General features: G+C 44.3%; 1 protein-coding gene across 1 annotated transcript in view; it reads right to left on the reverse strand.

The window, feature by feature from the left end:
- Nucleotides 1–25,567, reverse strand: part of LOC124719731 (pleckstrin homology domain-containing family G member 5) — a 283,840-nt gene that overhangs the window by 65,695 nt on the left and 192,578 nt on the right. Inside the window, exons 7-8 of the mRNA XM_047244933.1 lie at nucleotides 22,956–23,105; nucleotides 10,671–10,781 (exon numbers count right to left, since the gene is read on the reverse strand). Coding sequence (XP_047100889.1) covers nucleotides 10,671–10,781; nucleotides 22,956–23,105 — 261 coding nt within the window. The remainder of the gene's footprint in view (nucleotides 1–10,670; nucleotides 10,782–22,955; nucleotides 23,106–25,567) is intronic.

Consider the following 25,567-nt stretch of genomic DNA (forward strand, 5'->3'; position numbering starts at 1 on the left):
GATACCACAGTTCATCAAGAGTAGTGACTGGCGCATTGTGATGAGCCAGTTGCTCGGCCACCATTGACCAGATGTTTTCAATTGGTGAGAGATCTGGAGAATGTACTGGCCACGGCAGCAGTCGAACATTTTCTGTATCCAGAAAGGTCCGTACAGGACCTGCAACATGTGGTCGTGCATTATCCTGCTGAAATGTATGGTTTCGCAGGGATCGAATGAAGGGTAGAGCCACGGGTCGTAACACATCTGAAATGTAACGTCCACTGTTCGAAGTGCCGTCAGTCCGAACAAGATGATGATGGCGATGACGAATACACGCTTCCAATATGCGTTCACCGCGATGTCGCCAAACACGGATGCGACCATCATGATGCTGTAAACAGAACCTAGATTGATCCGAAAAAATGACGTTTTTCCATTCGTGCACCCAGGTTCGTCATCGAGTACACCATCGCATGCTGCTGCAAACGTCTTCGAACTGTTCGAGCAGATTGTTGTTGTCTTGCGAACGTCCCTATCTGTTGACTCAGGGATTGAGACGTGGCTGCACGATCCGTTACAGCCGTGCGGATAAGATGCCTGTCACCTCGACTGCTAGTCATACGAGGCCGTTGGGATCCAGCACGGCGTTTCGTATTACCCTCCTGAACCCACCGATTCCATATTCTACTAACAGTCGTTGGATCTCGACCAACGCGAGCAGGTATGTCGCGATACTATAAACCGCAATCGCGATAGGTTACAATCCGACCTTTATCAAAGTCGGAAACGTGATGGTATGCATTTTCCCTTCCTTACACGAGGCATCACAACAACGTTTCACCAGGCAACGCCGGTCAACTTCTGTTTGTGTATGAGAAATCGGTTGTAAACTTTCTTCATGTCAGCACGTTGTAGGTGTCACCACCGGCGCCAACCTTGCGTGAATGCTCTGAAAAGCTAATATTTTGCATATCACAGCATCTTCTTCCTGTCGGTTGAATTTCGCGTCTGTAGCATGTCATCTTCGTGGTGTAGCAATTTTAATGGCCTGTAGTGTATTAATGAAAGATTTGATGTACAAACACTCATGAAAGCATGAAAAGTTGATAAAAGGTTACAGGAATAAGGTCTGCATTTCAGAATAAGTGACTATGAACTTCGTGAGTTCTACAGGGTGGGTCAAAAAGGACTTTACAACTTTGGAATTGTACAGAGTATTTCCATAAGAGTATGCAAAAATGTAACAGGACATAGAGAATGCTCCATTGAACAATTTGGGACAGGGAATTTGGGGTCCGAAAAGACAGTTTACAGACATATGGAAGAAAGTTGTCTACTGCTTTGCCTAGCATTATTGCTTTCCAGATTATTTACAACTAACATCCATACAAGTTTACACATACTGTGCTGTTTATTCACATGTACATTCATTATTTCCTGCAAGGAAACAAGGAGTTGCTAGGAATTCATGATGCAGGTTTTGTTTACTTTACTTATCCACAAGGTGGCTCTGTTCTATCGTATTTACATTGTCGCATGACAGAACATGCTATGAATCAACGATATATGCATTAATTACTCAATGCTAATCAAAGATGTACAGTACAATACGATGGAGGAGCACTGCTACAGTATTGCCTGGTCGCTGGATCGGAAGAGGAGGTCGTATTCCATGGCCCGCGAAGTCACCTGATCTGAATCCCCTTGATTATTTCCTATGGGGATCTATAAAGTCACTTGTGTACGAGACCCAACTGGATTTGGAAACGCAATTAGCTGTCAGAAATGTAGCTACCTGTGATGTGATTCAATGTACACCAGGGACATTTGTCAGAGTGCGTCAGAATCTTGTTCACCGACATCATGCTTGCTTTGAGGTAGATTGCCGTCAGCTTCAGCGTATTTTGCAAGATACGGCACAAATGGTACATTCATTATGTCAATGATGGTATTTATAGTTAACTAATGTAAATAAAAAAGTACACAGTAATGTGATTTTATTCCTATTACCACCTTAAACTGGCCTCTCCGATCCCAGGTTCCCTACCTCAAATTGTTCAATGCAGCGTCCGCTGAAATCGTTAAATTTTTGCACGCTCTTACGGGAACACCCGGTATAGAAATTTATTGAGAGAACTTACGGAATCGGTAGATGTTTCATTTTGTAGCTAACAACCTCAAGTTTGATTCACGTAGTGCACTAGTACCCCATTTCGCCACCAGGAGCGCCAGCGTAGTGTGCAGTTAAAATGGCTACTTTCACTGCTGTGGACTGTGTCCACCTTGCTCCCCAGACTTGACACCACTGTATTTCTTTCTCGGGGGTTTCATTAAAGACCGTGAGTATGTTCCTCCCTTGCCAAACAATTCAGTCGATCTGAAAAAAAAGGATCTACGCTGCCATCGCACAAGTTAGGCCAGATGTGCGGCAACGAGTGTGACAAGAAATTGATTACCAGTGGGATGTCCGCCACATCACAAACGGTAGTCACATCGAACCAAAATTAAGCTTGAGATTTTTATGTGAAACTTGAGGTGGTTTGCTAGAAAATGACACATCTACCGGATCTTAAGTTATCTCAATCAATTTATACACTGAAGCGCCAAAGAAACCGGTATGGGCATGCGTATTCAAATACAGATATGGAAACATGTAGAATTCAGTGCTGCGGTCGGCAACGCCTGTATAAGACAAGAAGCGTCAGGAGCATTTGTTGGATCGGTTACTGCTGCTACATTGGCAGGTTATCAAGAGTTAAGTGAGTTTGGGAGTGGTTTTAAGTCGGCGCACGAGCTACGGGGCACAGCATCTCATAGGTAGCGATGAAGTGGGGATTTTCCCGTACGACCATTTCACGAGCGTACTGTGAATACCAGGAATCCGGTAAAACATCCGACATCGCTGCGGCCAGAGAAAGACCCAGCAAGAACGGAACTAACGACGACTGAAGAGAATCGTTCAACGCGGCAGAAGTGCAAAACTTCCCCAAATTGCTGCGGATTTCAATGCTGGGCCATCAACAAGTGTCAGCTTGCCAACTATTCACCGAAACATCAGCGATATGGGCTTTCAGAGCTGAAGGTGCACCCGTTTGCCGTTGATGACTGTTCGACACGAAGCTTTACGCCTCGCCTGGGACGGTCAACACCGACACGGGACTGGTGTTGACTGGAAACATGTTGCCTGATCGTACGAGCCTCGCTTCAAATTGTATCAAGTGGATGGACGTGTATGGGTATGGAGACAACATCATGAATCTTAGATCCTGCATGTCAGCAGGGGTTCAAGCTGGTGAAGGCTCTGTAATAGTGTGGGGCGTGTGCAGTTAAAGTGATACGGGACTGCTGATACGTCTAGATATGAATCTGATAGGTGACATATACGTATGCATCCTGTCTGACCACCTGCATCCACTGATGTCCATTGTGCATTCCGACGGACTTTGGCAATTCCAGCACGACAATGCGACACCGCACACGACTAGAATTGCTACATGGTGGCTCCGGGAACACTCTTCTGAATTTAAACACTTCCGCTGGCCAGCAAACTCCCCAGACATGAAACATTATTGAGCATATCTGGGATGCCTTGCACATGCTGTTCAGAAGAGATCTCCATCCCTTGCTACTCTTACGAATTTACGGACAGCCCTGCAGGATTGATGGTGTCAGTTCCCTCCAGCACTACTTCAGACATTAGTCGAGTCCATGCCACGTCGTGTTGTGGCATTACTGAATGCTCGCGGGGGTCCTACACGATATTAGGCAGCTGTACCAGTTTCTTTGGTTATTCAGTGTATATCATCCCAAAGTTGTAAAGTCCTTTTTGACTCACTCTGTTTTTTTATTACTATTTATTTTATGGCCTTCATTGGACCACTGTAGTCAAAAATACAAAGTTCTAAACAAGTTGTTACACATGGATACAATTTGGTTCAACAATAACTTAATATATTTAGGTAACATAATTATTAGAGGCTATTCTTATATGAAAGGTGGTTTGCTCTTCTGTCTGCCCAATATTTCTTCATTCTTTCAGATATTTTCTTTCTTTCTTCATCTGAAACAACTCTTCCTGTACTCCTTTTATTGATTTTCATTTGTAGTCTGGTTTGCGGGTCTTGCAGTATTCTGGTTTTCTCTGTCTTGTTTTTTAGGTCATCTACTGTAATTTGAAGTTCTTTTATATCCTCCTTAATTTCTGTGATCCATTTAATGTCGTTCTTGCTATTCCACAATTTTTGTATTATTTTTTTACTAATTCTGTTTTCTGGAGTTCTCATCAGATGTCCAAAGAATGAGATGCGTTTCTTCCTGATTGTGCTCATGACTGGTTCTATTTTCTTAAATACTGTTTCATTTGATGCTATTCTCCAGTGTCCATTTATTTTATACTGTTTATTTATACATGTCCTAATTAGTCTTCTTTCTATTTTTAGTATTCTGTCAATTTCTGCTGTATTAGTTGTTTTGAAGATAGTGTTTTAATTTTGCATCTATAGATAGGCTTTTTTTGTTGTATGTAGTTTTGGTAATGTAATTTGCATAGTTCAGTTTTTTTATTCTATTTTGCCATGATGGCTTCTCATTTAGATTATATGTTATTATTTCACCTAAATATTTAAATTTATCAACAATTTTGATTTCCTGTTCTCCTATTGTAATTTTGTTTGCAAGTGGTGGATCAGTTAGCATAATCTCGGTTTTTTCAAATGATATTCTAAGGCCTACTTTCTCTGCTATTTCTTGTAGTGATTTCACTTGTTGCCTGGCTTCTTGAACGGTGTTGGCTAGGAGAGCAAGATCATCAGCGAATCCCAAGCAGTTTAAGCTAATATCTTTTGCACTTCCAATTCTTGTCCGCTTTGGATTGTCCTTGTACCATTCTCTCATTATGTATTCCAGTGCACAGTTGAAAAGTAATGGTGATAGGCAGTGACCTTGTCTTAAGCCTGTTTTTATGAGGAATGGTTCCGAAATTTCTCCCCTAAACATCACTTTTGATTTGGTGTTGGTTAGAGTGAGTTGTATTATTTTAATTAGTTTTGGATGGAGTCCTAGATTTCTTAAAATTTTTAATACTGAAGGTCTGTGGAGACAGTCATATGCCTTCTTAAAATCTACAAATGTTATTCCCAGAGGTTTGTTCCGTTTCTTGTAGTATGCCATAATCAATTTTAAACTAATTATCTGCTCTGCACAGCTTCTCCATGGTCTGAAACCTCTGTATTATAATTGGAGTTACGAACGATGGTAGTCGAGTTTAGGCTTACTCTACGCACCTGCGTCACTAATTCTCCGACAACCGATGGGCGTTCGGCAGTATTTTTAGCGCTCTGCTCTAAATGTCGTAGCCGATTCTAGAGGACTGTTCGAAACTAGCCGTTGACGTTGACATGTGACGTAATGGCTGCTATGACGTCGCGTTCTGGTGCATATTTTGAATTGAATTTCTGGGTCGCCTTCTCGTTGGTTTATACAGAAAGTAATTTGTTAATCTTTGCGCTGGATTTGTGACTTCTTTTCAGCTGTTACTGCCATCGAGAAATATGGAGGCAATTGTGGGGCCAAGTTCTGCTCCTGATTTTGAAGCTGTGGAGAATAGTAGGAACGGGGAGCAACATATTCCTCACGTTCACTTCACTATTGTGAAATGAGCTTATGAATCGGGCGTACCAACGAATGTCATCAGTTATGCCAGACAGTACAATTCAATTGCTCGCTATTGTAAATGTAGTGTTTGTGGTAACGAGACGACATTGTGCAAGGTTTGAGGAAACACACGGGTAATTTGTATATGTGGCGCTGTGCAAAAGATCTTGTGTGGAGGTATGTTCGTAGAAGGACGTGGTATGTGAAATCAAGACTTCCTATGAACAGTATTTTTTTACTTTTTCATTTTTTGTTTTGTTTAGGATCTATTTGGCTTGTTCCTCATGAGAGAGAAACAGACCGTAAATCTGTTATGGACTGGCATTCGTTTTGCTGGGAAATTTGTTCGGCTTTTGTTAAGAGAAGGGGCAAAATTGTTGGTGGGCTGTGGCTATTATACAAATTCAAAAATCGCAATTGCAAAAAACAAAAAAATAAAAAAAAGAAAGAAAGTGATAGAGAGGGGTGGGCAGTTGTTTTAGGAAATCACTGTTCTCCAAACATAATTTTTAAGGTGATCGAAGATAGGGGAACTTTTACAATGTTTCACTTGGTACAAAGTTATAATAGAGATGGGTCAATCATGTCAGATAGGTGGGCTAGTTGTAAGGGATTAGACGAAATTGGGGTCATGTATTTGGCTGTGAATCATTCCGTTGAACTTAGTGACAAAAAAACAGGGGCATGTACAAATACAGCTTAAGGGATATGGGAGGCGGGCAATAAAAAGTATTACTGGGCGAGAGAAAAGGAAAATTTCAGCACTACAGAGTCATTTAGATGAGCATGTGTGGAGGAAGGATGTCCCACAAAACCAGTGCTTGTTTGAGGTATTTTTGGAAGGTATGGCGAGAATGGAAGTGCCAAAGAAAGAGAGTTAAGTTGCTGCTGCCGAATGGAGGTACATTTTTTTTAATTTTAATTTTTAGAATTAGTTTTATTTCATTAATTTTGTTATATCTTTGGATTTGAATTATTGGGATTTTTTTTATAGTTCATACATAGACTTGATTTCTTCGATATCAACCAGTTAGGGATATTAATCTGTAATGATAAGTTATGGTGCGTACCCTAATACCGTAATTTTCATTTCTACACTAGTTTTTTTCTAACACTGGCGTGCTGTGTAGTGGATCTTGCATTATGTGCTGATGTTGGCAATTGTTGGTGTTGGTGTTAGCGAATTTTTAAATAACAATTGAGTACATGTCGAGGAGGAGGTGGAGCGAAAGCAGAGATATATTTTTTGGAATTATTGAAGAAGTTCCGAATTTCCGGGAGAGTGGTTGGCTCGTGAGTCAATAGAGAAGCTTAAAAATGTCACTATAATGGGTTGGTTTAGCCAGAGGTCTAGGTTAGGATGGAATGTGACGATATCGACATGAGTTGGCAAAGCCAACGAATCTTACAGTGGGAAATGTGTCTGTTCTGACACACTGATGTGTAACAAACTGCGGCCTGTGTTAGGTTGGTACACAACACTTTGTTTGGGAGTAAGCGAAGCAAGCAAAACTGACAGTAGATAAGAATTCTGGGGAGGCACACTGATCCATAGCATAGACTTACAGTGGAAAAGGTGTGTATAGTAACATCTGACCTGCAGCATAACCTGAGGTCTAGGTTAGATGCTATGCAACACTTCGGTTGTGAGTTAGCAAAGTCACCAAATCTGACATCGGATAGCCGGCAGCGGTGGCCGAGCGGTTCTAGGCGCTTCAGTCCGGAACCACGCGGCTGCTACGGTCGCAGGTTCGAATCCTGCCTCGGGCATGGATGTGTCTGATGTCCTTAGGTTGGTTAGGTTTAAGCAGTTCTAAGTTTAGGGGACTGATGACCTCCGCTGTTAAGTCCCACAGTTCTTAGAGCCATTTGAACCATTTGACATCGGATAAGATTTCTGTGATGTCACACTGATCTGTAGAACGGGCCGAGGACTAGCTTAGGTCGGAGTGCAACACATTGTTTGTGTTCGTGAAGCCAACGAAGGTGACAGTCGAGAAGCTTTCTGTAGTTACACACTGATTGGTGGCATAGCCCGAGTTCTAGGTTAGACTGGAAAAGCAACAGTTCGGTTGTGAATTGGTCAAATCAAAGAATGTGGAAAAGCTTGCTGGGGTGACACAGTTTGGTTGTGAGGTAGCAAAGCCAAAGAATCGAACAGCAGATACGATTTCTGTGGTGAAACACTGATCTGTAGGATAGAACGAGGTCCAGGTTAGGCTGGAATGCCAGAGTTTGGTTGTGAGTTGGCAAAACCAACGACTGTAAAGTGGATAAGGTTTCTGTAGTGACAAACTGATCTGAGGTGTAGCCTGAGGTATAGGATAGGTTGGAATGCCAGAGTTTGGTTGTGAGTTGGCAAAGCCAACGAATGTGACAGTGGAAAAGATTTCTATGGTGGAAGACTGATCTGTAGCGTAGCCCGAGTTCTAGAGCAGGTTGAAATGCAACAATTTTTTCGTTAAAGCCAACACAACTAATGTGTTAAGAGACTCACCTCGTGTACAGCAAGAGATCTCCATTAGATGTAACGTGCAAATTTCGTTGAGGTGTTGAAGTAAGCGAATACCTAAGTTAACGTACAGCGCCTGATTGATCTATATCTTGTATCGTGATACACGATGCTCTCCACAATATCCTTTGCTCTTCACAATATCCTACCTGTATTTACGACATTTCCGAATATTTTGACTATGTGGGTCAGTTACGATTTATTAGTAGTAAACTACAGCTCATATTATTTACGATTGAGTATTGTCATTGTCTGACAGCATACTAACGATTTTACATTCTCAGTTTGTTCATCGTGACGCTTGTTTGAATTAGTCCCGAATATGACTCGATGTACAAGGAATTATTTATCAGATATATTTCGCAAATTGCGCGTATTGTATGAGCTACGGTTATTTGTGAAGCAAATATTATTTCCGAAAATCAAGGGATCCATTATCAATAGCAGCAGACTTTGGAAAAGTAGCTGAGCCTATAAGTGTATTTGTAGTTCACTATTTTGTATGATGGTGGTGACTCCTTCTTTCAGTAACACAATTTATTTTTTCACTTACGTCAGCTGTATTTTGAGAACATTAATGTGTATTTCTTACTTTGGTAGTTTCTGGCGTTTTCAACAGATATACATGGTTATAGTTCTTGGTTGTGATTCGATTTAGTGTCCAACAGTTCATCTACAGAATGTGCAAATTCGTAATGAATGGTGTATATATACACATGGGATGGAATTAGTGTACCCCAACTGTCTGCAACTAGCGTAATCCATAGAGAAGCGCGAATGTGTTCTGATGTCTGAACTGTGTAACTGAAGCAGGACATGGGGACCAGCTCGGTATTCACTTAGTGGGATGTGGAAAACCGCCCAAAAACCACATCCAGGCTGGCTGGCACACTGGCCATTGTCCTTAATCCGACGAGTGGATTCGATCCGGGGCCGACGTGCCTGTCTGTATCCAAGAAGCAGTGCATTAGCGCTCTTGGTTAACTGGCGCTTTATATATATATATATATTTGCCGTACTGGCGTCCATTGAAGCGGTAGATTGTGATTTTACGACAGGGCCTATTTGATTACTTTTGCGCTCTAAAAACTGTTTGTTTTGCAACACTGTTTTTTTTTACTCACTGTTTCTGTCTGTTACAATGAAGAAATCCACTTTGCTATGACGTCACATTAGGCATAATATTTCCAACGTTTGTTGCACGTTTTTTACGTCACTCGTCAAAGTCAGCGACTCGTATCGAAGACTCCTCTTTATCCATCATAGCCAATGCGGGGATTAACCGTGATCGTAGAGAGGTAGTGTTGTGTACATAGTTCCGTGTAGTCAGCGCGTACATAACTTTCCCACTAGAGCGCGCCCCGCTAAACACAACAGCGCAGGCGCAGCGCTCGTCCGTCTCCACACTACGAGATGGCGCTGACTTAGAGACGGACCAAATTCTGCTTCTGCCGATCTGCGTATTAATATGTAATGCAGCCAGTGAGATTGCTGCTAACGTAGAACCTTTTCTCCTTGCAGATCACACTCGCACAGTGATACATGAACGTGCGAGGTATTATAACGAGTGTACAGACCTCCGATTAGTCAGTCTGCATTTGTCTGCACCAGTCTGCATCAATCTGCATTAGTCTGTACCAGTCTATAGCCAAGTTTCAGTCTGCACCTAAGAAGATTATCATATTCCTGTACATAGCCATGAAGATAAATGTATAGACACTTTGTCAAGTATCAGAGGTTTGTGAGAATAAGATTAACGTACCAAGACCAAAGGAACTTCAGATTGTCAATTGTAAACAGCATCCAGAATCAAGTTACGTAATATTTATGCTTGTTATTATTTTAATAAATGTGCGTGAAAATTAATCAAGTTCTGTTTAAAGTTGGTCACCGTCAATCTGCTACTCTAAGCGTGCAAGTGGCATTTCTAACGTCTGATCTAACGGCAGAAGATAAACATGCCACGATAAGACCACGAGACATATTGCTGACACTCGCCTACTTCGTTAGAGCGACAAGTCAAATAATCTGATGGGGTGTGTACCGAAGGTCTTACAGTACGCACATCACAGGTATTTAGTGAATGTTTATTCCATTTGTTGCTGGTTGTCACTACTAAAGGCTGTCGTAAGTGACAAATTCTGCACACAAGCATGCCAGAGACATAATCTGTAGTTTGCACGCTTTTCTCAAGTGTGTGTGCGCTTACGACAACCGTCGCTTGGAACCAGCAACAATGCAACTCCCGTCCGTGTCTACAGATGCACGAGCCGCAATCGTTCGTGAATCGGGCTATAGTATCATATCAGAACGTGGCACCGACTGCACTGTATTTTCCACTGTCATCGGAATGTGAATATCGTTAGAAGGAAGAACTTTACATGGATCCCCTTCGCACACCCGCTGGGAGACGACGCAAGTTGACAAATTTCTTCCTCAGAGCCAATTTCTAGAAAGTGCAGGAAAATTAGGGTCCAGATTGAGCAGGAGAAGTGGAGGGTTTGGTGACTCAGTCATCACTCACCACGACGTCGTAGGACTCGATCCTCGCTATGAGGGCCTTCAGCTTCTCGTTGTCCTGTTTCGTCTTCAGTGAGGAATTCACATTGTTGACGAACTCGTCAACACTCGTTATCTGGAAAAGAAAGAGAATTTAAATTTTTAATATTCTCCATAGTGCAAGCAGTCGCTTTGCATCATTCTAATGAACTGTAACATAGTACAGGCAGTGAAAACTGGATGGTTATATAGATGAGACCAGATAATATTTTATTCCATGGATTTACAGGGTATTTCACAATTCATATTGCACACTTCTCGAGGCTGCAGAGGAAACTTTATAGATCACGTTTTACAGGGGAATCCATGTCGGGGAACGACATCCAACGATGCTAAAGAGCGTCTAACTTGTAGCGTCAGCGTCTGTACACACATACCCACTGAAAAGCCTAAGAAACTGGTACGCCTGCCTAATATCGTGTAGCGCCTCCGTGGACAGTTGGCATGGACTCGATTAATGTCTGAAGTAGCGCTGGAGGGAACTGAAACCATGAATCCTAAAGGGATGTCCAAAAATCCGTGCGTACGAGGTGGTGGAGACCTCTTCTGAACAGCACGTTGCAAGGTAACCCACATATGCTCTATAGTGTCATATCTAGGGAGTTAAGTGGCTAGCGGAAGTGTTTAAACTCAGAAGAGTGTTCCTTGAGCCACTCTGTAGCAGTTCTGGAAGTGTGGGGTGTCGCATTGTCCTGCTGGAATTGCCCGAGTCCGTCGTAATGCACAATGGACACGAATGGATGCAGGTGATCATACAGGACGATTACGTACGTGTCACCTGTCAGAGTCGTATCTAGACGTATCAGGGGTCCCATATCACTTCACCTGCACACGCCCCACACCATTACAGAGCTTCCACCAGCCTGAACAGCCCCCTGATGGCATTCAAAGATCCATGCATTCATGAGGTTGTCTCCATACCTGTACACATCCATCCGCTCGATACAATTTGAAACGAGACTCTCCGGCCGCGGTGGCCGAGCGGTTCTAGGCGCTCAGCCCGGAACCGCGCGACTGCTACGGTCGCAGGTTCGAATCCTGTCTCGGGCATGGATGTGTGTGATGTCCTTAGGTTAGTTAGGTTTAAGTAGTTCTAAGTTCTAGGGGACTGATGACCTCAGATGTTAAGTCCCATAGTGCTCAGAGCCATTTGAAACGAGACTCGTCCGACCAGGCAACGTGTTCCCAGTCACCAACAGCCCAATGTCGGTGTTGACGGGCCCAGGCGAGGCTTAAAGCTTTGTGTCGTGCAGTCATCAAAGGTACACAAGTGCGCATTCGGCTCCTAAAGCCCATATCAGAGATGTTTCGTCAAATAGTTCGCACGCTGACATTGGCTGATGGGCCAGCACTGAAATCTGCAGCAATTTTCGGGTCGGTTGCACTTCCGTCACGCTGAACGATTCTCTTCAGTCGTCGTTGGTCCCGTTCTTGCAGGATCTTTTTCCGGCTCCAGCGAAGTCGGAAATTTGATGTTTTACCGGATTCCTGATATTCACGGTACAGTCGTGAAATGGTCGTACAGGAAAATCCCCATTTCATCACTACTTCAGAGATGCTGTGTCCCATCTCTCGTGCCCCGACTATAACATCACTTAAATCTTGATAACCTGCCGTTGTAGCAACAGTAGCCGATCTAACAACTGCGCCAGACACTTGTTGTCTTATATAGGCGTTGCCGACCGAAGCGCCGTGTTCTGCCTGTTTAAATATCTCTGTATTTGAATATGCGTGCGTATACCAGTTTCATTGGCGCTTCCATGTAGATGAAAGTAAGAAGTTGACAGTATATACAGGGTGTTACAAAAAGGTACGGCCAAACTTTCAGGAAACATTCCTCACACACAAATAAAGAAAAGATGTTATGTGGACATGTGTCCGGAAACGCTTAATTTCCATGTTAGAGCTCATTTTAGTTTCGTCAGTATGTACTGTACTTCCTCGATTCACCGCCAGTTGGCCCAATTGAAGGAAGGTAATGTTGACTTCGGTGCTTGAGTTGACTTGCGACTCATTGCTCTACAGTACTAGCGTCAAGCACATCAGTACGTAGCATAAGCAGGTTAGTGTTCATCACGAACGTGGTTTTGCAGTCAGTGCAATGTTTACAAATGCGGAGTTGGCAGATGCCCATTTGATGTACGGATTAGCACGGGGCAATAGCCGTGGCGCGGTACGTTTGTATCGAGACAGATTTCCAGAACGAAGGTGTTCCGAACGGAAGACGTCCGAAGCAGTTGATCGGCGTCTTAGGGAGCACGGAACATTCCAGCCTGTGACTCGCGACTGGGGAAGACCTAGAACGACGATGACACCTGCAATGGACGAGGCAATTCTTCGTGCAGTTGACGATAACCCTAATGTCAGCGTCAGAGAAGTTGCTGCTGTACAAGGTAACGTTGACCACGTCACTGTATGGAGAGTGCTACGGGAGAACCAGTTGTTTCCGTACCGTGTACAGCGTGTGCAGGCACTATCAGCAGCTGATTGGCCTCCACGGGTACACTTCTGCGAATGGTTCATCCGACAATGTGTCAATCCTCATTTCAGTGCAAATGTTCTCTTTACGGATGAGGCTTCATTCCAACGTGATCAGATTGTAAATTTTCACAATTAACATGTGTGAGCTGACGAGAATCCGCACGCAATTGTGCAATCACGTCATCAACACAGATTTTCTGTAAACGTTTGGGCAGGCATTGTTGGTGATGTCTCGATTGGGCCCCATGTTCTTCCACCTACGCTCAATGTAGCACGTTATCACGATTTCATACGGGATACTCTACCTGTGCTGCTAGAACATGTGCCTTTACAAGTACGACACAGCATGTGGTTCATGCACGATGGAGCTCCTGCACATTTCAGTCGAAGTGTTCGTACGCTTCTCAACAAGAGATTCGGTGACCGATGGATTGGTAGAGGCGGACCAATTCCGTGGCCTCCACGCTCTCCTGACCTCAACCCTCTTGACTTTCATTTATGGGGGCATTTGAAAGCTCTTGTCTACGCAACCCCGGTACCAAATGTAGAGACTCTTCGTGCTCGTATTGTGGACGGCTGTGATACAATACGCCATTCTCCAGGGCTGCATCAGCGCATCAGGGATTCCATGCGACGGAGGGTGGATGCACGTATCCTCGCTAACGGAGGACATTTTGAACATTTCCTGTAACAAAGTGTTTGAAGTCACGCTGGTACGTTCTGTTGCTGTGTGTTTCCATTCCATGATTAATGTGATTTGAAGAGAAGTAATAAAATGAGCTCTAACATGGAAAGTAAGCGTTTCCGGACACATGTCCACATAACATATTTTCTTTGTTTGTGTGTGAGGAATGTTTCCTGAAAGTTTGGCCGTACCTTTTTGTAATACCGTATATATATACACACACACACACACACACACACACACACACACACACACATATATATATATATATATATATATATATATATATAATTCCATGATGATGATGTACCGAAACGAACGATTCGGATGTTATAAGTGTAAACTGTTCTGATATCGATGGCAGTGGAATGCGTGTACCGGTACTACTGTTGCTAAGACTGTAGGGCAGGCAACTTTCAGAAGTGGTAGTATGGAGCAAAACAAGAGAAACTGTATCGTAAACATGGGCGCTAAGATGCATACCTCAAGAGATAGGATAGTACTTGTTGAGTACAGGAGATGTGTCTCACCCAGTATCAAAGATGCACAAGTGCTTGTAGCCCCTTTATGCGTTTTACAGCCCATGTTTACCAGACCTTTTTTTTCTTGTTTTGGTTCACACAACCACATCTGAAAGTTGCCTACCCTACATTCTTAGGAGCAACAGGGGGGGGGGGGGGGGGGATACATGTATTCGACAGTCAGAGGTATCGGACTGGTTTATTGCTTATAACTTTCGAGTCTTTCGTTTCCAAACCAAGGACCTTACCTCAAATTGGTAAAATTATCCGTCTCCATCATCCTTGGAGGTTTGTAACATCATCATGGACTCCTCCCCTAGATACGTACATTTACACGCGCCGGCGCCTATATCTTTGTCGCCCTGTAGCGTCACTGGATGATGTTTCCCGACATGGGTATGTATGTGAATCTTTATCTGCTAATCCGGCCGGGGTGGCCGAGCGGTTCTAGGCGCTTCAGTCTGGAACCTCGCGACCACTACTGTCGCAGGTTCGAATCCTGCCTCGAGCATGGATGTGTGTGATTTCCTTAGGTTAGTTAGGTTTAAGTAGTTCTCAGTTCTAGGGGACTGATGACTTCAGTAGTTAAGTCCCATACTGCTCAGAGCCCCTCTGCCACGTCTAGATGTGTGTGACACGAATTGTGAAACACCCTCTATATTGAGGAGATCCCTGTTGATGAAGGACATTAGATTTTTTTACAGTATGTGACACTAAAAAAATAAAGTAATAGTAGTGATTATACATAAAATACATCAACTGCTTTGTTTAGAAATTCGTCACTGGGTTAGAAGGAATTGGGCAAAAATAAGTCTTTCAGGCTCCTCTTAAACTGCATTTGAAGCTAACCTTTATATGGTCGGCAAGTTACTGAAATGTCTCCCCCTGACTGGTGGACCATTGTTTTTGGACTATAACAAGCGCTGTTCAAACATTTATTCAGTCTGTTCTTGTTCCTAGTACTGATTTTGTGAACTAAGCTCCTTGTTGGAAAAAGGGACACATTATTTACGACAAACTTCATTGATGAATGCAATACGTATTCAGAAGCATCAGGCTACTGTCCATGAGTTCAGAACACAAATAATGTAAATTCCACGCTGACAATTTTTGTACCACTTGAATGGTTACTCCAGAATGCCATTATGGAATGAAAGTAAGCAATGTACGCCAGATTTTTATTTTTATATCACCTATATCTGATAAGCCAACGGCCTTGCCTCGCTGGTGACATCGGTTCCCTTCAGATCACCCAAGTTAAGCTCTGTCTGGCTGGGCTAGCACTCGGATGGGTGACCATAGGGCTCTTCCGAGCGCTGTTGGCAAGCGGGGTGCACTCAGCCCTTGTGAGGCAAACTGAGGAGATACTTGGCTGAGAAGTAGCGGCTCCGGTCTCGTAAACTGACATACGGCCGGGAGAGCGGTGTGCTGACCACATGCCCCTCCCATATCCACATCCAGTAACGCTTAATGGCTGAGTTCAGGGACCGTTGGGTCTTCTGATGCCTGTTCGGATGGAGAGTTCAAAGTTATAAGAAAATGAAACACGTACAGTCGTCCTTATAATCTTATTTATTTTTAGCTACTAGTTTCAGCACTTCAATGCGCCATCTTCAGGCAGTAGTTGATGCTGAAGGGGTTGACACAATGCCTATATGCAGGTTGTAAATTTTAATCTGGCAAACCACAAAAACTCGAAAAATAAGCTTCACATGAAAAAATTTATAGAATCCAAAGTTGAACTATACGTGAGTACTGCTCAACAGTGTGGTGTCCCTTCCAGATCGGGTTGACGGTGGAGATAGAGAAGATCCAAAGAAGAGCGGCGCGTTTCGTCACAGGGTTATTCGGTAAGCGTGATAGCGTTACGGAGATGTTTAGCAAACTCGAGTGGCAGACTCTGCAAGAGAGGCGCTCTGCATCGTGGCGTAGCTTGCTGTCCAGGTTTCGAGAGGGTGCGTTTCTGGATCAGGTATCGAATATATTGCTTCCCCCTACTTATACCCCCCGAGGAGATCACGAATGTAAAATTAGAGAGATTCGAACGCGCGCGGAGGCTTTCCGGCAGTCGTTCTTCCCGCGAACCATACGCGACTGGAACAGAAAAGGGAGGTAATGGCAGTGGCACGTAAAGTGCCCTCCGCCACTCACCGTTGGGTGGCTTGCGGAGTATAAATGTAGCTGTAGATGTAGGTGTAGATTGATTATTTTCGAGGGGGACATCTGCTGGTGATAAAATTAGCCCGCCACCCCAGCCCCCTGGGGATGGGGCGGGAGGCAACTTTAAATTTCAAATAGGAACCCCCACTTTTTATTGCAGAATCAGATTCTGCATAAAAAACTACGAACATTTTGTCTTAAACATTTGTTTCGATTCTTGATAATTGGCGTTGTAATTCGAGAAAATCCATGTTCTCGTTTTTGCGTGGAAAATGGTTATGGATAAATAAAAAATACTTATTTACTTCGTAAATTTTGATTCGCTAAAACTCTCCCTCTCTCCCCATAGGGTGGCATTTGAGAGAGAGGAAATGTTGACACAAATATTAATTTTTTCCGCAGATTCGGATAAGTTTTGTTTGTTTCGTGGTCATGAGGCCACACAACTTTTAATTATCAAACAAATCATCTGACTAGCGAACTAACTAACCAAACATCCTACTTACTAACGAGAGATCTCATTAACTCACAGAGTAAATAAAATAAAAGACTGAGGAAAAGATTTGGTGGTCCTCAAGAGGAACGATTGCTTTCGTTTTATTGTTGATTATTTGCAAATACTTGCAACTAAATAAATTACGAAGTAAATAAGTATTTTTTATTTATCCGTAACCATTTTCCGTGCAAAAATGAGAGCATGGATTTTCTTGAATTAACTGCCAACTACCAAGAATCAAAACAAATGTTTAAGAAAAAATGTTCATAGTTTTTTATGTAGAATCTGATTCTGTGGTAAAAATGGGGGATCCCATTTGAAATTTTAAAGTTGCCTCCCGCCTCACCCCCCAGGGGCTGGGGTGGCGGGGTAATTTTAGCATCAGCAGATGTCCCCCTCGAAAATAATCAACTTTGGATTCTACACATTTTTTCGTGTGAAGCTTATTTTTCGAGTTATTCTGGTTTGTCACCTTAAAATTTACACCCCGTGTATCACATCAGTGGCCAACATAACTGGCTATGCAGACCATCTGTAAACTTTGATGTCAGCACACCAACCATTAACTGCCAACTGGCCACTGATGTGGTATACATAGAAGTCGTGTCAACGCCTTCAGCATCAACTATGGCCTGAAAATGGCGCATTTAATTGCCAAAACTAGTTATTGTTGTTGTTGTGGTCTTCAGTCCTGAGACTGGTTTGATGCAGCTCTCCATGCTACTCTATCCTGTGCAAGCTGCTTCATCTCCCAGTAACTACTGCAGCCTACATCCTTCTGTGCTTAGTGTATTCATCTCTTGGTCTCCCTCTACGATTTTTACCCTCCACGCTGCCCTCCAATGCTAAATTTGTGACACCTTGATGGCTCAGAACATGTCCTACCAACCGATCCCTTCTTCTGGTCAAGTTGTCCAACAAACTCCTCTTCTCCCCAATCCTATTCAATACTTCCTCATTAGTTATGTGATCTACCCATCTAATCTTCAGCATTCTTCTGCAGCACCACATTTCTAAAGCTTCTATTCTCTTCTTGTCCAAAGTATTTATCGTCCAAGTTTCACTTCTATACATGGCTACACTCCATACAAATACTTTCAGAAACGACTTCCTGGCACTTAAATCTATACTAGATGTTAACAAATTTCTCTTCTTCAGAAACGCTTTCCTTGCCATTGCCAGTCTACATTTTATATCCTGTCTACTTCGACCATCATCAGTTATTTTGCTCCCCAAATAGCAAAACTCCTATACTACTTTAAGCGTCTCATTTCCTAATCTAAGTCCCTCAGCATCATCCGACTTAATTCGACTACATTCCATTATCCTCGTTTTGCTTTTGTTGATGTTCATCTTATATCCTCCTTTCAAGACACTGTCCATTCCGTTCAACTGCTCTTCCAAGTCCTTTGCCGTCTCTGACAGAATTACAATGTCATCGGCGAACCTCAAAGTTTTTATTTCTTCTCCAGGTACTAGCAGCTAAAAAATAAATAAGATCTTAAGGATGGCTGTGGGTGTTTCATTTTCTTACAATAGTAAACGGCCGTGGTCCCCAAAACCTCCACTCAAAAGGTTAGACATACAAATCGTTCAGAATTATGTCTTACAACATTTGCACTGCACACAAAGACTTGTTCTGACACTTTCGCAGTTCTGTGGGATGCTCCTTCCAACTGAATTTATTATCAAGTTTTCATCCTAAGAATTTAACAGTGTCAAGCTCTCCTACCTGCGTTTGTCCACATTTGGAAACGTCTTCATGTTCTGAACTGCCAGATGTGGCTTTCTTCAAAGTTTAATGAGAGTGAGGTAGATATAAGACATTTATTCATGTACATGAAAATGTCACTAATGACCCTTTCTAAAACTATGCTTGACTTGCTCTTAATTTACTCAAATCATGTGCCAACAAAACAAATCCTGTCTGTCAATGAACCTGATGAGTTGTCATTAATGTACACAAGAAAAAGCAGTGGAACTACTTCCCAATCTGATGATGACTGAGAGCTTAATTCACTGGTCTCTTGTGCTGACACACTATGTTTTCTGTTTGCAAGATATGAGTGGAGCTGCTTTGCAGCATTACCAATGACACAATAGCATTCTAATTTACTTAAAAGGACGTTGTGGCTCACACAGCCAAATGCCTTTGACAAATCACAGAAAATGCCTGCAGATTGTAACTGATTATCTAATGAATTATGTACATTACCATCACATGTGTAAATAGACTTCTCAATACTGGAATTGTTCAAAAATCCAGACTGTGTATTGGAGGCTGTGTGTTACTCATTGTCAGATGGTTAAGAAGTTTCTTACGCATTATTTAAAAAAAAAAAAAAAACTTTTTGAGAGTGCTTGGAAGAGAGCAATGTGTGAAATTTGATGAAATTTCTTTATACAGTTCCTTCAAAAGTGATTTAATGTCAGAATATTCAAGCCTGTCTGTGCACATTTCAGTGATAAAAACTGGCTGCACAAATTATTAAAATTTTACTAAACTCACAAGAATACCTTTAACTAACTTAGATGATACTGATATTTCATCATAACAACTAGAATGCTTTGATTTTAAAGATTTTTCTATGTAAATTGTAGGTAGAGGAGGGATAAAGGAAAGGAAAGTGAGGGGATCATTGATGTCAACTGCATCAGGACATTATGTGGAATCAGTGATGACGAGTGAAAATGTGTGCCAGACAGGGATTTGAACCAGGTATCTCCTGCTTGATAGGCAGTGCAATTAACTAATGTGGCATCTGGGACGCACTGTTTATCACACTTGCACAGATCATCTCTTCATGCCTCTTGGCCAGTCCACATTCCCAACTATCAAAAAATGTGTGTGAAATCTTACAGGACTTAACTGCTAAGGTCATCAGTCCCTAAGCCTACAGACTATTTAACCTAAATTATCCTAAGGACAAACAGACACACCCATGCCCGAGGGAGGACTCGAACCTCCACCGGGATCAGCCGCACAGTCCAGCACCTTAGACAGCACGGCTAAACCCGCGCGGTGCCCTCCCCATCAATGTCCATCATACTACTTTGAGAGTCCCACAGGAGGTTGGACTTAATCCATATTGAAGATGATTGAATCACTGCCCATCAAGGCAAATCAGTTATGTGAATGCATGGTGTTAGACACCACACGGAATCCGCAGCTGGGTAGCAATGTGGGTTCGCCGAGGCGTGTGTCGAGGTAGTCCGTCCAGTTGTGATATACTCTGGTTCCAAATGGCTAACGCGACTGCCTATAAGCAGGAGATCCTGGGTTTGAATCCTGGTCTGGTACACATTTTAATTCGTCACTACTGATTCCGTGTAAATATTCGATGCAGCTGTCATCAATAATTCCTTTCCTTTCTCCCCCATCCATCTTCAATTTAGATGATATACAAGTGCAGATTCCGCATGGTGTCTGTACTTGCAGATATGTCCAAAAGAACAGACACAACACATGCATATAGTTTTGTTACGTGTTTGTGTAAACACCTCTGCGTAGACTATACAAGCTGTGCCCAGGGCTGGAATGTTGCTGAGAGAGCATCGTGTAAGGGCTCAGTGCGCTGCAATGGCGAGCTTAATTACTTCATGACGTGGTCAGACACTGAGCTGCCTTGGTCGACTACATGAAAGGAAGTTGTGCCCTGCCATAACAAATATGGGCAAAGCAACTACACTCATCATTTGTACCCTACTGGTACCTTGTCTTCAACTGACTCCTTCACCGAGAGGTATTCCATGCCAGTTGACGATTCCGCCATGTAGGAGAGCTGGTTTCATCACAACTAGCTGCATCATCCACTAGGGCTGGTGTATGGGACTCTGCTAGATGAATTGCTTCTAGTGCTCATGCGGGGATCATTGAAAGGTGGTCACCTCTAGGCTGACTTCATTTGGTCTCTGGGCATCTAGAATGAGTTCTGGATCCGAGTCCCAGGTGGTTGCATATTACACACCTGACAATCCATGGGGCTTACACCTGCACCTGCACCTGCGGCTTGTCATTACCTGACCAGCAAGACCACTGGAGTCCCCATTTCGCTGGTGCAGCACAAAGCTGCACGGATGTACACACCTGGAAATTGAAATAAGAACACCGTGAATTCATTTTCCCAGGAAGGGGAAACTTTATTGACACATACATCACATGATCACACTGACAGAACCACAGGCACATAGACACAGGCAACAGAGCATGCACAATGTCGGCACTAGTACAGTGTATATCCACCTTTCGCAGCAATGCAGGCTGCTATTCTCCCATGGAGACGATCGTAGAGATGCTGGATGTAGTCCTGTGGAACGGCTTGCCATGCCATTTCCACCTGGCGCCTCAGTTGGACCAGCGTTCGTGCTGGACGTGCAGACCGCGTGAGACGACGCTTCATCCAGTCCCAAACATGCTCAATTGGGGACAGATCCGGAGATCTTGCTGGCCAGGGTAGGTGACTTACACCTTCTAGAGCACGTTGGGTGGCACGGGATACATGCGGACGTGCATTGTCCTGTTGGAACAGCAAGTTCCCTTGCCGGTCTAGGAATGGTAGAACGATGGGTTCGATGACGGTTTGGATGTACCGTGCACTATTCAGTGTCCCCTCGACGATCACCAGTGGTGTACGGCCAGTGTAGGAGATCGCTCCCCACACCACGAGGCCGGGTGTTGGCCCTGTGTGCCTCGGTCGTATGCAGTCCTGATTGTGGCGCTCACCTGCACGGCGCCAAACACGCATACAACCATCATTGGCACCAAGGCAGAAGCGACTCTCATCGCTGAAGACGACACGTCTCCATTCGTCCCTCCATTCACGCCTGTCGCGACACCACTGGAGGCGGGCTGCACGATGTTGGGGCGTGAGCGGAAGACGGCCTAACAGTGTGCGGGACTGTAGCCCAGCTTCATGGAGACGGTTGCGAATGGTCCTCGCCGATACCCCAGGAGCAACAGTGTCCCTAATTTGCTGGGAAGTGGCGGTGCGGTCCCCTACGGCACTGCGTAGGATCCTACGGTCTTGGCGTGCATCCGTGCGTCGCTGGGGTCCGGTCCCGGGTGGACGGGCACGTGCACCTTCCGCCGACCACTGGCGACAACATCGATGTACTGTGGAGACTTCACGCCCCACGAGTTGAGCAATTTGGCGGTACGTCCACCCGGCCTCCCGCATGCCCACTATACGCCCTCGCTCAAAGTCCATCAACTGCACATACGGTTCACGTCCACGCTGTCGCGGCATGCTACCCGTGTTAAAGACTGCGATGGAGCTCCGTATGCCACGGCAAACTGGCTGACACTGACGGCGGCGGTGCACAAATGCTGCGCAGCTAGCGCCATTCGACGGCCAACACCGCGGTTCCTGGTGTGTCCGCTGTGCCGTGCGTGTGATCATTGCTTGTACAGCCCTCTCGCAGTGTCCGCAGCAAGTATGGTGGGTCTGACACACCGGTGTCAATGTGTTCTTTTTTCCATTTCCAGGAGTGTATTTACCTTCCCCCTACTTTGGAATGTCTGCAGGCCCCTCAGTACTTGCCATCCATGTCAGATCTGTGCTCTTTGCGCAAGGAACCACCCTGAATCGAGAGCTTCAGGTTTATACAGATCATGAGTCTGCCTAGACATGCACCATCCAACACATACACAGCTGACATGTATTTTGAACGCCCCCCCCCCCCTCTCCACCCCTCCAATCACCTCTCACGGTACTCGCCAATCAGGTCAGTGTGGTGGTCTGGTGTTTGTGTGACACCTGGGCAAGGACACTGACGTCAAAAGCTCGAGTATTATCTGGATCGTGCATCATGACTCTGCCAACATGTGCACCATCCAACATGTGTAGAGCATAGACATGTTTGAGGCCCCATTTTTGGATTTCCTCGACCATCTTTCGCAGTACTCACCATCCGGGCCAGGGCGGTGGCATGGTGCTCGTCGTCGGTGTGCCGGAGCACCGCCCTGAGCAGCAGGGAGTATCTGGTGAGGCGCTGCATCGGCTTCACCAGCAGGTCTGCCAACCTCAGGCGGCCGCACGCTGGCTGCGCCTCACACCACTGGAAAACCAAATAAAAATAAAATACAGCTCCACTCACAGCACATAACATACATATTCATCCATAGAAAGATGATCCTAAGGAAGTCGAAAAAGACTTGATCAGCACTTCCATTTCGTATAATATGTGGGAACTCTCTGTAAATATGTAGATACGTGGGAGATCAGGCATATACTATGCAGACGAATGTCATGGGAGTGTGATATACATACATGCAGATGGTGGTAGTATCGAGCAAACAAGGCATAAAAGGGCAGTCCATTGGAAAGCTGTCGCTTGTACTCAGGTCATTCGTATGAAAAGGTTTCCGATGTGATTACAGCAGCACGACTGGAATTGACAGACTTTGAATGTGGAGTGGTAGTTGGAGATAGACGTATGGAAAATTTAGTTTCGAAAATCGTTAGGGAATTCAATATTCTGAAATCTACAGCGTCAAAAGTGTGCTGAGGCTACCACATTTCAGGCATGACCCTGCACCACGGACAATGCAGGGGCCGACGGCCTTCACTTAACGACCGACAGCAGCGGCGTTTGCGTAGACTTGGCAACGCTGAAAGACAAGCAACACTGCATGAATTAACCACAGAAATAATGTGGAACGTACGGCAAACGTGTCTATTAGGACAATGCTGTGAAATTTGGTGTTAATGGGCTATGGCAGCAAACGACCAACACGAGTGCCTTTGCTAACAGTACGGCATCGTCTGCAACACCTCGAATCGTGACCTTATCACTTGGACCCTAGATGACTGTAAAACCGCAGCCTGGTTAGATGAGTCCCGATTACAACTAGTAAGAGCTGACGGTAGGTTTCGAGTGTGGCGCACACCGCACGAAGCCATGCTGTCAACAAGGCACTGTGTAAGCTAGTGGTGGACCCGTCATGGTGTGGGATGTGTTTACGTGGAATAGCGTGGGTCCTCTGGTGACACTAACTCCAAATGGTTGTGTTCGGCTACTTGGGAGGCCATATGTGCAGCCTCTCATGAACTTCATGTTAACATACGACGATGCCGTGTTTGACCAGGCCATGATTGTTTGCCATTGGTTTGAAAAACATGCTGGTGAATTCGAAAAAAATGGAAACATCAGCCTGCTCGCCCCACATGAACCCCATCGAACACTTATGGGACATAATCGAGAGGTCGGTTCGTGCATAAAATTTTTCAGTAATAGTGCTTCACAACAATGGTTCAAATGGCTCTGAGCACTATGGGACTTAACAGCTGAGGTCATCAGTCCCCTAGAACTTAGAACTACTTAAACCTAACTAACCTAAGGACATCACACACATCCATGTCCGAGGCAGGATTCGAACCTGCGACCGTAGCGGTCGCGCAGTTCCAGACTGAGGCGCCTAGAACCGCGCGGCCACACTGGCTGGCATTCCCAACTTAATGTCCACACACTACGTTCTTAGTGTCCAGGCCCATTAGGCTCATTACTCGCGGCAGACAATCTTACCGAGTCCTGTATTTGGAAAACACTGATAAGGAGAAGGAACAAATGGTTCAAATGGCTCTGAGCACTATGGGACTTAACTTCTGAGGTCATTAGTCCCCTAGAACTTAGTACTACTTAAACCTAACTAACCTAAGGACATCACACTCATCCATGCCCGAGGCAGGATTCGAACCTGCGACCGTAGCGGTCGCGCGTGTCGAGACTGTAGCGCCTAGAACGGCGTGGCCACTCAGGCCGGCTCACAACTATGGTCAGCTATAGAGGTTGCATGGCTGTGTATTTGTACTGAGGAGTTCCAACGACATGTTGAGTCCATGCCACGTCGAGATGCACCATTACGACGGGATAAAGAAGGTCTGACTTTTGTCACCTCAGTGTATAATGAAGAGAAAGAAACCGATGAATATGGTAAAATGATTGCGGTGCACAGACCCAGTAGCAGGATGTCTAACCAGCAGCTTAAAGGGACAACTAAAATTTTGTTTTCAAAGTTTCATATAATTATTGACCGAATTTAGAAATCTAACGCGCTGTCGTAATCTAGTGAATAAGACGTACAGTACTACATTAAAGGCGTAACACAGCAAGACAGGTATAACAGAAAGTGTATGTATTTCTTCAGGTAGCGTAAACTTATGGTGCGCAAATTAGGCACGCTGTACACCTAGCAATGAAACAAATAGGAAGTTCAGGGAAGCTAAGGCGAAATAGGAGCGTGAAAAGTGTGAAGAAATCGAAAAAGAAATGACTGTCGGAAGGACTGACTCAGCATGTAGAAAAGTCAAAACGACCTTCGGTGAAACTAAAAGCAAGGATCAGAATTCCCCTGTTAAACGCACAGGAGAGAGGGGATGGGTGGGAAGAGGGCATTGAACGCCTCTATGAGACGGAAGATTTTTCTGATGACATGATACAAGAAGAAACAGGAGTCTATGTACAAGAGATAGGTGTCTAGTATCAGAATTCAACGCCTGGAAGACTTAAGATCAAATAAG

Source organism: Schistocerca piceifrons, chromosome 11 (assembly GCF_021461385.2).
Source record: "Schistocerca piceifrons isolate TAMUIC-IGC-003096 chromosome 11, iqSchPice1.1, whole genome shotgun sequence".
Lineage (NCBI taxonomy): Eukaryota > Metazoa > Arthropoda > Insecta > Orthoptera > Acrididae > Schistocerca > Schistocerca piceifrons.